The sequence below is a fragment of the Macrotis lagotis genome, chromosome 1 (assembly GCF_037893015.1).
Source record: "Macrotis lagotis isolate mMagLag1 chromosome 1, bilby.v1.9.chrom.fasta, whole genome shotgun sequence".
Taxonomy (NCBI): domain Eukaryota; kingdom Metazoa; phylum Chordata; class Mammalia; order Peramelemorphia; family Peramelidae; genus Macrotis; species Macrotis lagotis.
The window spans coordinates 293,207,676-293,220,723 of NC_133658.1; the positions used below are offsets into that span (position 1 = coordinate 293,207,676).

General features: G+C 36.9%; 1 protein-coding gene across 4 annotated transcripts in view; it reads right to left on the bottom strand.

The window, feature by feature from the left end:
* The window catches only part of SLC25A25 (solute carrier family 25 member 25), a 30,227-nt gene that overhangs the window by 16,681 nt on the left and 498 nt on the right, over positions 1 to 13,048 (bottom strand). The window contains exon 1 of one of the 4 annotated variants that reach the window (XM_074211061.1): positions 292 to 12,748. The exons of 2 other annotated variants lie outside the window; for them this stretch is intronic. In XM_074211061.1, the coding sequence (XP_074067162.1) occupies positions 292 to 510 (219 nt within the window). In that variant the 5' untranslated portion in view covers positions 511 to 12,748. Of the gene's footprint in view, positions 1 to 291; positions 12,749 to 13,048 lie in introns of those variants that run through there. One more of the 4 variants, XM_074211058.1, reaches the window with a different exon arrangement.

Sequence of the window (13,048 nt, forward strand, 5' to 3'; positions counted from 1 at the left end):
AGCTTCACTGAAAGCAACTTCCTTAGCTCTATATGTTCATCTTAGAAAAATGAAGTTTGTAAAAGGGCTATAAAATTTCATACTGAACAATCAATTTCTACTGCCTCAGAATGGTTCTCCTTCTCTGATGAAAACCTCCCCCAACACACACACACACACACACACACACACACACACACACACACACACACACACAAATATCCTCTCTCAAATCTCCCTAGATGAGTTCTCAGGGAAATGACCCTTAGTTTCTCCTCTAATTCAGGAAAAGTCTCTCAGAATTGCCATTACCTTAGGAAACTGCTCTGCAGGTCCAACCACTAGTAAGATAGTTGGTCTCTTTTCCGTGGAATCAGCCCCTCTGTCCTGTTTCCCCAACAGGTTTGACACCTGGTCTCCCTGGGCAGAATCTTGTTTGCCTTTGGCTTCATTATCTTTTCTCTCTGTAGAGCCTTGGCACATAGCCCTAGGGAAAAAACTAGACAGAAAATGCCAGAGCATCTGCAGCATCACTGCTCCCTCCAATCTCCCAATCAAGAAAAACTCCGCAGTTGGTGACTGTTCACTTTCAAGGAGGGATGTGGTCACAATAACAAATGTTACAGGCTATATACAGCAGCTTGAAAAGACTTGACCTGGGAGTTCCAAGGTTGAAGAAACTATGCTCTCAGCAATTGCTTCCTCCCTTTTCAAATTTGCTGTTCCTGCTGTCGTGCCTGGCCTGAGAAGTAGCTTACTGTAAGATGCTTCACCAGGCTGTTGGGGGAAAAAAAACAAACAAAAACCCTCTAAAAAAACAGCAAAAAGGCTAAAGATGAAAACCTAGTCTTGTAGGTGAAAGATGATAAAGTACTTACTTAGCTTTATTTAAAAAAAAAAGGCAAAGAAAATAACTAAATGCTCCCAATTAACCAGCTGTCCCCAGATCAACTAATGATCAGACAGGCTGAAGACCTAAGCATCCAGCCTGCATTCTCACTGCAGCAGCGCCTGGCCAATCCCCTCTACCGACACTAACATGTTCATTATTCAAACCAGCAATATTCCTCCAATCACAAGAGTGCACAGCCGGATGATTTCCTCCATGCAGTTCAACAATTCTGCAGGGAAGTGCTGCCTGCAGCCTTGAGATGAGGTTCTAGTCTCAAAGAATCGACAGGGAGAATGATTAGCAGAGACTCAACTTCCTACAACTTAACTGGGGATCTATTCTAGCATTCTTTGTGGAAATCTCTTTGGTGACATTTACCAGATATCTCCAGTTCCATCCCACACACTGTTTCACAGGTTCTTTCTAAATACTGGATATATAATCATTCCTCTAAAAAAGCAGATTCATGTCTGACCATTTGCTCACAGGTACATAAATGCAATATTCAACCTTTTTTTGAAACACAAATCTCTTGATGTCAGTTACCATGGCTTTCATACACATTTACTAGATGTCTTAATACAAGAATGGGAAAGCCAAGTCAAATGTCTTTATGTCTCTCCCACTGATAAAAAGTTGAAAGTGGTATTATCACATTAAGTATACTCATTTGATACATGGAATGTTTTGTCTAATTCTTTGATGGAATTGTCAGGAAACTAAGACAGTTCCAATAAGGTAGTAGAAAAAAAATCCAGTTTCTAAAAATTTAAGATGTGGAAATATCTGATGAAAGTTTGACTGGGATAATATTTGAATCTTCTCCCTGACTATGAAATGAAAATCAATTTTGTTAAGTTATAAGTTGCTAAAAAAACACTACTCCATTCTGTATATTTTAGACCCAACAAGAATAATTTTACTTCAAAACATTCTGTCTTCTATCTTTGCCTAGTGGTTTTATTATTATAAGAGTTTTTATGTCATGGCACCCTTCACATTAAACTAAATGTTTTCTTTTCATCATTATTAATTAGAAATCTCTCAGCTAGACCCAAGTCATATACAGCTATATGATATTGCTTTACTACAACAACTTGCAAAACCTTAGCCTATATTTATACTGTCAGGCATACACAGTAAGCACTGGACTAAGACTTCTTGGTTGGTACTGAGTTATTTAAAGTCAGGAAAGAAACTAACTGAAATAGTTAATTAATAACCATTCCCATTTACATAGTATATAGACATACTTTACATTTGCATGGTTTACAAATTATTTTTAAAAATCTTGTAAAGAAGGCAGGAAACTGAGGTTCAAAAATTGACTTATTTAAGACCATACATATAAACTGTGCACAGCAAAGAATAGAAGAAAACCTACAAGGAAGCAAATAAAAGATGGACAATTTTGAACACAATGTATAGTATTCATTATACAGGCTTTCCTTGAAATGGAAATATATTGCTTAATATTATGAATCTTCTCATGTTTTGCTGCAATTATATTTTTCTTATTTTGTATTTAAGTTTAAAGTAAAAAAATACATAAAAAATACTACATAGTTAATGTCAGATATGGAAACTCAAGGTACATAGCTAAATTGAAAAATAAATGTCAGAAAATCTATTTTTTTTAAAAAGGTAAAAAGCATTTATCAATTAGGATGTGAACAGAAAAAACAAACTATGTGATTTTTTTTTAAAGACCACAACATAATGATGGCAAGGCTAGAAATACTTGAGAAGCTAAGAATGCTTCTCTAGGAAGAGCAACTAGACTTGAAGCCTGATGACCTTATCTTTGACACACTAAACTTACTGTGGACCTGGCAAATTAATTTATTCTTTCCTCTTCTGTAAAATGAGACTGAGGGAGGTGGCTAGGTGGTACAGCGGATAGAGTACTGGCCTTGGAGTCAGGAGTACCTGGGTTCAAATCCGGTCTCAGACACTTAATAATTACCTAGCTGTGTGGCCTTGGGCAAGCCACTTTAACCCCATTTGCCTTGCAAAAATCTAAAAAAAAAAAGAGGCTGAGGGCCATTTCCAGGTGTCCTAATCCATATCTGGCCACTGGATCTAGATGGCTCCAGAGGAGAAAGTAAGGTTGGTGACTTTGTACAGCCCTCCCTCACTTAAATTCAACTAACTTGCATGTCAAGGCATCACCTCCCAGATGTCATGGTCCTCTTTGAGAACAAAGGCCAAAGGACAAAGAACAACAGTCAAATGACAAAGGACAACAACAACCTCAGAGGATTGTTTTGAGTAATTTCTAAATTACAGAGTACTATATAAATGTAAACTATAAATATCCATAGGAAATTGTTTTGTTTTTGCAAGGCAAGGAGGTTAAAGTAACTTGCCCAAGTTCACACAGCAAAGTAAGTATTAAGTATCTGAGGCAGGATTTGAAGTCAGATTCTCCTGACTCAAGGGCCAGTACTCTATCCACTCTGACATTCCCCCTCCATAGGAAATAAAAGAAAATTAATAAAGTGCTTAACTTCTTCAAATAAGTAATCTGCTAGATCATTGAGGTAATACTATAGTTTAAATGAAAGTAAATACTATAAATTTTAACTTAATAGATATATATTAGGAAATGTACCTTATTGAAAAGACATTGACACAAGTGAAGCAAGATTTTCTTTTCCAATTTATAGATCTGCGGCAAATTCAAATGAGCAAGAGTTATATGCAGTTTCAAGGATCAGAGTGTCTTCTACCTACCCACAATCTCCAATCATCCTAATCTATATCTTGCCACTGGACTCAGAAGACTCTGAAGGAATAAATCACAGTGATGACAAATCTAATTCACTTGCAAGTTAAGACATCACTTTCCTGGTATCACTGGCCCATTTTGAGAATAAAGGAAAAACAGCAACAAAAATGAAGAATAATCAACCACACCCTCCTTTCACTACAAAGGGAACTAGGAAATCAATGATGCTAAAACTTAAGTGTTGAAAAAGGTGAAACTCCCTGCTATATTTCTGTCTTAGGAAGTGAAACTGGAAAGTCCAGCTCTGAAGAAAACTTCAAGTAAAAAATGCCTGTAGCTGGAACACAAGACAGGTTAATAATGAAATGCAAGGACACTTCTCAAAGAAGCATTCATTTCTTCAACAGCATATACCCAACAGCAAAAAACTAGTTATACTGAGGTACCAAATGTTTAGAATCACCACATAAAATCTGAAAGAAAAAACAATCTTGTAGGATATTTAGAGAAAATGAAAGCCATATAAGAAATTCAAATTCTAACGAAACTGAACTCAGATATCCTAATTTCTCTGCTCAATCAAGGATCTGGCAGGAAATCTCTTTTTTCCCTGTTATCACTGGCAGTATTCTTCAAGGTAGAGTATATGCTTCTTAGGTTATCATGAAAGCCCAGCTGCCCATTTGACAGGATCAGCCAAGTTTTTCTCAACTAAAGGGTACAAAAGAGTTGTTATTTTAAAAACTAAATCAACTCAGTGAATACAGTATTCTAAGGTTTTCAAATCATTTTCTTTAGAACCACCCTGTGAAAGTAGGGCAGTGCAAGTATATTTACTGTCATTTTATTTTACATATCAAGCAAAACATTTCATATATAAAACGTTCAGTGACTTGCCTATCACATAGCTTGGTATACCTCTTGATTCCATGTTCACTTGCTGAGGCTTCTTTAAAGTAGACTACTGGCTACATAACATATTAAATAGTTTCAGTTTTCTATACTGGTTTGAGGAACTCATACTAAAACTGAGAGCATCTAAATCATTGAATGTGAATTCAGCATTCCGCAGCTGACTGTTCTAACACAGAAGAACTACTACAATGTGAAAAAAAAATAGGCAAATGTGTGAAATTGCAGCAAAGATTGCCTTCTGTGGATATTTATCAAAATTGTTTAATATCAAACTTAACAAATCCTACTAGCTTTGATTAAAAATAGTCAAATAAATTCTGTCCAAAGAGGGTAGTATTGAATCTAACGATAACTACTTGAATACAACTATTAAACATTATCTCTAAAATTATTTTCTTAGATGGCTAAGTAGCTAAATGTGTAGCCTACTGTGTATAGATTAGATTTTTTAAAATTCTGGCTAATAAAATATATACCAGTGTGAATTTTAAGAAATAAAATAAGACAAAAACTTTAAAAGGTCCAGAAATTCATCACTAAACAATCCAACAAACATTTTTAAAAATTCACAAGTTCTTTTATTTTCTATGGTCACAACCAGCTGTGTGATATTGGGTAGACTAATTCTCTCTGGGACTCAGTTTTCTCAATAAAATTAGTATGTTGAAATAAAGACCCTTTTCAGTTCTAGAACTCTGTCAGTTCTTTGAAGCTTTATCAACAATAATAGACTTAATGACTAGCCTAGTGTTTCAAGATTCAGAGACAAAGTCATAGTGGCTGATAGAGTCCAGTGCTGTGTGGCTCCATCCAGTAGAAATATTCATTTGTTTTAGTCCTACAGGCAAAAATGTAGCAAATAGCTATTCTTATATGGTAAACTGTCTTTGTGCTTCCCCAGTCTTTAAATAGTTTTGTGAATTTCCTCATACATACTTTTCTTTTGTGTTTCATTAAGATGTCACATTAAGCTCTAAGAGCAAAGAAGGCTTGGGGGATAAAGGAAAGTCACTTCAGCAGTTTATTGAACTGCCTCTCTGGTATCTACTTTCTTTCCAATGCAGAATCTTAAGAGAAAAGGAGCAGCTACCATTCCAGTTTCCACCCTGTAGAATATGAGCAAATGACTCATCTGATTTCCATCTTCTGCAAAATTCAAGCCAAGAACTAAATGAAGATAAGAAATTTACTCATATTGCCTCTGCTGTTCATTTTTACTTGAAGGAAAGTGAATTTTAAAGTTTTTAATTAATTTTTTTTAAAGGCAATGAATTGTGGAGAATATTTTTGATTTCTTGCACAGGAATAATTCATTAGCCAGTTGTTTTACTCATTGTTTCTTGCCCAATATCACTGTGAACTCCTGGAAGCTTTTCAGGGAGGTTTCAAACCTGGGATACAAGGATTTATAACTGTGTTATAAATGAGTAAAATAAATTTTGCAACCATTTGCAGTTTATGCTGTGTTATTCTTCTATTCCCATAAAAGTAAGGAGGCAATATGGTATAACTGACTGAGTACTAGATCAGGATTCTGGGCTCCACTCCAGAGTCTGCTACTAGATCTCAAGGTTATACTCATTAACTCTTGAATCTTCATTTATAAAATAAGAATGATACTCATTCCATAAATCTCAGAGTTGAAAAGATTGAATGAGATAATGTATGTAAAAACACTTTGAAACCCATTAAAATTGCTATTTAAATGTCTATTTTAACAAAAAAGAGATGTGAAAAGCAGTTTGTAAACTACAGTGACATATAATGTAACATCATATCTTTATTTCCTTTTTTTATTTACAAGTGTTTCATAGTATTGAAGGTATCTTTTTTTTAAATCTCCCAGGTCTTTAGTTTTCCTTTATATTTCATTAAACCTCCAAAGACCTGCCTCTGAGTCTCTCCCTCTGGAAGAGAGATTCTAATGGAAATCCCCAGCTTTACCATCTACTTTGCTCTGTAATACCCTGTCAAATGTCTCATTTCTGATTTATCTCAGTTTGTAAACTGGGGCAAAATGTGAGTCTTGGATTCCCTTTTTGACCTTGCATATTTGAAAAAAGTTCCTTTTTCAAGAATTTGCAAAATATCAATAAACAACATTTTAAAACACAAAACAGAAGATTACACATGAAACCATGAATCTCTATCACATGTAGCCTGGTTAAAATTTTTTTAGAGTATACACAAAATTTAACAAAGTAATACCAATATTGCCTTGATAATGTCTTCTTCTAAACCTTCTGATCTCTTCTACATATTTTAAGTGGTTCACTGGCATTTTATTTCTTTTTAGCATGGCTGTCACAATTTCCCCAATAAGTCTTTATCCCTTCCCCCCCTAAAAGCTCTCCCTTGTTAAGCAACATAAATTCACACAGTGATTGACTGAGCCTTGTGAGGAATGTAGGGCATTTGGCTTCCACAGAATGTAAGGTTTGTGAGTATAAAGGGAGACAAAAGAATTGACCCCAACCTGATCAGACCTGAGAGTCCCTATCCTCTGAAAGTGTGCTTGCTTAATGAAGTTCATACATGTTACTGTACTCATTAGTATAATGAGTCCCCTGTGCTCATTAGTATAATAACAAGGGAAGGTAAAACATATTAGAAAATGGTATGGGATGAGCTTATTGATTAGATTGTAACCATGAGGGGCATCTAGATGGCGTAGTGGATAAAGCACCAGCCCTGGAGTCAGGAGTACCTTAATAATTACCTAGCTGTGTGGCCTTGGGCAAACCACTTAACCCCATTTGCAAAAACCTAAAAAAAAAAAAAAGATTGTAACCATGAACAATGGTTGGCATCAAAGGGAGGAGAAAGCCCTTCAAACTGCAAATAAAACCAGACATTGTCATTAACTCGAGGCCTTTTTCCTGCTAGGAAAATGGTCCTTTTTTGCAGAAAAGTTATTAATTAATAAAAAGCTATTTTAATCCTTCTGGATAATTATGAGCCATTTATAACAAGCCTGAAAACATCCATCTCATTCTGTACCTTCTGTCCATCACATTTCTGCCAACTGCATTAGAATTTTTAAGTTATCGTTATCATGTAGTAATTATACTCATTATACTCATTTTGCTCAGCATCACTTCAGACAAGACTTCCAGCTTTCTCTGAATCTTTCCTTTTGTAATGGTACAATAATATTCTATTACGTTCATATATTATTTTTTTCAGCCTTCCTCAATTGATGGGAAACCATTGTTTCCAGTTCTTTGCTACAAGTGTTTCTATAAATATATTTGTACATATGAATCCTTTTCCTCTTTCTTTGGTCTTTTTGGGGCATATTTGACATTGCATTTTCAGAGAAACAATGACAAACTTCAATGTGTCCAGAAAGGACACCAATATAGCAACAGGTCTAGAGATCATTTTAAGGAAAGAATTAAATAGGAATGTTTAGTCTGGAAAAAAAACAAGAAGGAGGCAACAGTCTTTCAGATAGTCAAAGATTTCTATCAAGTAGAAGAGAGGAATCGACTAGTTTCATGTGATTACAGAAAAAGAAACTGGGCTAATGGACTCTGAGGAGCCAGATTTTGCTTATTAAGTCAAAGAACTTTCTAATAAATGTAGCGGTCAACACAATAGGCCCATAAAATTGTAGTCAAGCCAAGCAGAGACCAAATGACCATGTGTCCTGAAAACTGTAGAAAAATTTCTGTATGGAGGAAGCCTAGATGAATTAAAACTGTGCCAAGCCTTAAAAAAAAAGTGGAAAGGTTACTCAATACTTGGAATTACAATTCTGCCACCCATTTGGGCAGACCATTTAACATTTAAGCAGTTTTACCAGGAAAATGAAAAGAACAGACTAGATGGCCTTGAAATCTCTTTTGGACATTCTGTGAAAGACACAGTAGTAGACCCTTAAATTCAATGAGGAAAAGGGGTTAAAGTTACAGAAAAACACAAACTTACAAGGAAAACATTTGGTTTGCTACAAATTACATTGTATTACACCAGTATAATGTCCCTTAAGCTCATCCTCCAATGATTTCTATGAGAAAGAGAAGGAAGGGAAACTAGTATTAAGTGCCTACTATGTGCTAAGAACTGTGTTAAGCATGTCATAATTATTATTTCCTTTGAGCTCTCAAGATTTCAGAAATGAATAAATACCTCTTCAAGTGATTAAAAACAACAATCACTTAACCAAAATTCAAGTTCAAGCTGACCCTGAGCAAAAAACTTTCTTTCTCCTCCTCCTCCCCTCCCCCTTCTAGTTGGAAGCAATTGGGGATAAGCAACTTGCCCAGGGTCACACAGCTAGTAAAAGTTAGGATTTGATCTCAGGTCTTCCTGACTCCAGGGCTGCTCAAGTTCCTACTTTCTTCTTTTATATTTGGTTAAGACACCTACCAAGACTTTCTATTGTTCAATTCATTAACTTTTTTTTAAAGTTTTTGCAAGGCAAGGGGGTTAAGTGGCTTGCCCAAGGCCACACAGCTAGGTAATTATTATGTGTCCAAGGCCAGATTTGAACTCAGGTACTCCTGACTCCAGGGCCGGTGCTCTATCTAGCCATCCCCATGTTCAATTCATTAAAACAAAACAAACACACACAAAAAACTGGTGAATTCAATCAAAGTTAAGTCTTATTAGAGGAGTCAGTTAATCCAAGCTCAGACACGTATTATTTTCTTAGCTGTGTGACCTTGACCAAGTCACTTAATCCTATTGCCTTGCAAAAAAACAAAACAAAGGTATTATTAGAAACATTCATTTAAAAAAATTCATTAAAAAAAGTACAGCTTAATAATCAGCACTGTGTTTTTCTTGCCATTGATAGACTATTAACTGTTAATAAGCATCATTACTTCTTTGTAGAAGAAGTAGCTTAACATAATAGATCCTATAGTCTTAGGTACTTGGGTCAGCAGATGATGGTATTCTTTCTACTGCTCAGATGAAGGAGAGGCTTCAGGAGCAGAATGACTTTATAGTTCTCTGATTTATTACCAGAGATCATATAGATTTTCAGGAACAAACATTCTGGTCATATCGATTTCTCTCCAACTTTTCCCCTCTAATTTTATTTATTTAGGGTAGTGGGGTTAAGTAACTTGCCCAAAAATCACAAAGCTAGGAAATTATTGTCTGAGGCTAGATTTGAACTCAGGTCCATCCTAACTCCAGTGGACCAGTGCTGTGCTCTATCCACTGTACCACCTAGCTGCCCTCCCAACTGTCTATCAATGAGACAATCTCCCAACTACCAGAACTCCAAACCCCAGGCCATCTTTCTCTCTCTCTCTGGCAAGGCAGTGGGGTTAAGTGACTTGCTCAAAGTCACACAGCTAGGTAATTATTAATTGTCTGAGGCCCAATATGAACTCAGGTCCTCCTGACTCCAAGGCTGATGCTCTACCCACTGGGTCATCTAGCTGCTCCCTCATCCTCTCTTTTCCCCCATAGTCTAATCTGGTAAGAGATCAACCTCTCAAGTTTATCTTCTTCCTCTCCACCATTACCATCCTATTCAGGTCTGATTATCTCTTCATCTGAACCATTATAATAATCTCTTAATCTGTTTTGGCCTTCAAAACTTCCTATAGTAGAAAACAAACTGGTTGGCCCATATGATTTTGAAGGTCCCTTCCAGCTCTATGAGCCTAAAACTGATCAGATTAAGTATTCTAAAACACAACTCTGTACATTCTCCTACTCAAAAATTTTCAGTAGCTCCCCAAAACTCAAATTTCTCGGCTAGACATTCTAAGCCCTCCACACTTAGCTCTAAGTTTTTCCAAAATTAAGATACCACCTTCTCTCTTCATTACCTGCAGCCATAAAATGCTCTGGCATTCCCTTCCTTCTGCTTTTCCTCCTTACTCTTTATCTGTTAGCTGAAATTCTACCTATCCTTGCTTGTCCTAGGTCCCTTCCTTTTCATCTTTATTCTGACTAGTCACTAATACAATGCTTTAAATGTGTTTTAAGACAAGGACTATCAAACCATAAACCAAGACAAGGCCAAATCAATACTTGATTTAGATAATAAAGGTTGGTACCATAAGCAAATTAGGGGAGCATAAAAAAGTTTACCTGTCAGCTCAATAGATACAAGAATTTATTACCAAACAAGAAAATAGTTTGGTCTTATGAAGGTGACAATTATGTAGCATAATAAAATGTTAAAATTATCCTTTGATGTAGTAATTTCTTAGGATCATTTTTTTAAAAGAATTTTTCTCTACACCTCCTTCCCCATTTCTCTTCTCCTTTTGTTCCAGAGGAAAAAAAAAACTCCTTGCCTACATTCTCTTTCCAAAGAAGTTTCCCTGGCTTACTGCCACAAGTTTATCTACCCATTTCCATTTTAAGTAATTTTCCTTTGAAAAAATCTTCTGCAACAAAGATGGGTCCCACGGTTTATTTTTAAAGAAAACTTACCACAAGCTGCTATAATACACAGACAAGAGAGAAAAGTCACGAGGCCTGGACTGACTCACTGATAATGATAAAATCCTCATAAATGATTCCTATTTCAAGCCTACCTTCTTGAACAGATCATATTAAAGAGCTTTCAGAAGCAGTTTAATTTATTTTTGTAAATTATCCCAACCCCATGATCTCTTTACTGGCTCTTTTCATCTCTGTAAGCAAGACAGCAGAGTTCTATCTCAGAACCATCTAAAACTACATGCTTTGGCACAGTGTTTAAAAAAAATGGAAAGGGGGTTGGAGTGGGTAGCAGGGATATGACACAGGATTTCTTCTCCTTGCACAGTCAATTACAAAACTAGTCATTTCTCTGAAACTTGAAAATTTGACCAAAGTCTAATTTTACTTTTTTTAAACTATTAAATGCAACAAATATTAATTAAAAAAAAACCTATCATACTTCCTTGGTACATAGTAAGATAAAAAAGAGTTCTTGCTCTCAAATCTATTACTGATCATTTTAAATAGCTCTCTTGCAGTACAATTTAACTCATCTGTAGCTGAGATTCCCAAATGCTTTCAGAACATAAACTTGGTGTTGATACAAGAGGTTCATATCATAAGAAATGGGTCATGATTTTGGCTCAGCTAAATTTCTCAGCATTGGGGAAAAAATGATTACAATAAAGAAAGTCTGAAGGTTTTTTTCACTGTTTACTCTTGGATATTAGTTGCCAAAGAATCTAGATTGCAACAGATAGCAAATGAGCTATGAATTAAGAGTACATGTTGACCTTTATTAAATTAGCTATTCACAAAACCTAACTTAAAAATGTAATTTTCCTCTTGATGACAAATGACTCAGATCTACTTGTAGACAACATGAGATGGATATAGACTCACATTTCCAAAGTGCTTTAAAGTTCATTTTTCTCAAAAGTATTTTGTGAGGCAGGTAGTGAAAGTTTATTCTCAGGAATATTTTACTGAAAGCACTAGGATTCACCAATTGATTGTATTCTTGATAGAAGAAGACAGTCAATAACATCAGCAGGGGGGGAATAGCTCAATTCTATCATCCCTTTATGTGAAATTGGTCTCTTTATTTGGTACTATGTCTCTTGGACTAATTGCTACCTCAGATTCCAGCTAAAACAAATTCACCCCAAGTTTTCCAAGTTAATTCCAGATATTGAAAATAACGCTAGTGGGGCAGCTAGGTGGTGTATTGGATGGAGCACTGAAGACAGGAGGACTGGAGTTCAACCAACCTCAGCCACTTAATAATTGCCAGCTGTATGACCTTGGGTAAGTCACTTAACCACATTGCCTTGCAAAAAAAAATTAGAAAATAACCCTAGTTATTGAAAAAATCATCCTGAAAAAAATCTATTTGGTTTTATTTATTTTGGTATACCAAACATTACCAATGGTTCTAAGAATATCTAGGCCAAAAAACTATTTCAGAAAGACTATTGTTGAACTAATGCTGTATAGACCCACCCTGATGCAACCAAGGGTGACTTCACATTGAATAAAGTGAGTTTTCAAAGTAGTGCAAAAGCCCTGATAAAACACCACAAAGGCAGAGAGTTAAGAAGAGCCCCATTTCCAGGGTATGGAAGAGGCCTTGGCTCTCAAACCTCTCCCCACCCCCGATGAGAATGGAGAGCTTATAACACGGGTTTCACAGTCTCACAACTACACCCTGAATACAAGCAGGAGCTTCCCCATTTCACAAGGAAATCGCGGTTGAGAGAAGGCGCACGGTGCAGCTTCAAAGCTCCGCGGTGACAAGATGTCCTCAGACCTGGGTTCAAGTTCCCCCTCCTCTTCTAGGCAGGTCCCTCCATCTGAGCTCAGCTCCCTCCCCCTCCTCCGCCCCGGGCCCCGGGCCGCACCCGAGCATCACCCCTGGCCGCGCCAACAGGTGGAGAAGGCTCTTGTGCCCTCGTGGAGCCGGGGAGCCGGCGCCCAGGCCGAGCCAAGCGGGGGCTGTGGGGGATGGGAGAGGGGCAGGACCGGCCTCCGGGGCCTGGGGCCCGGCGCCCCTGCCCGGCCTCCTTCCAGCCGCCTCGAGGAAATGCCTCGGACGCTCCGGGACCCGAGCCCGGGCCGGCTTCTCCGGCCGG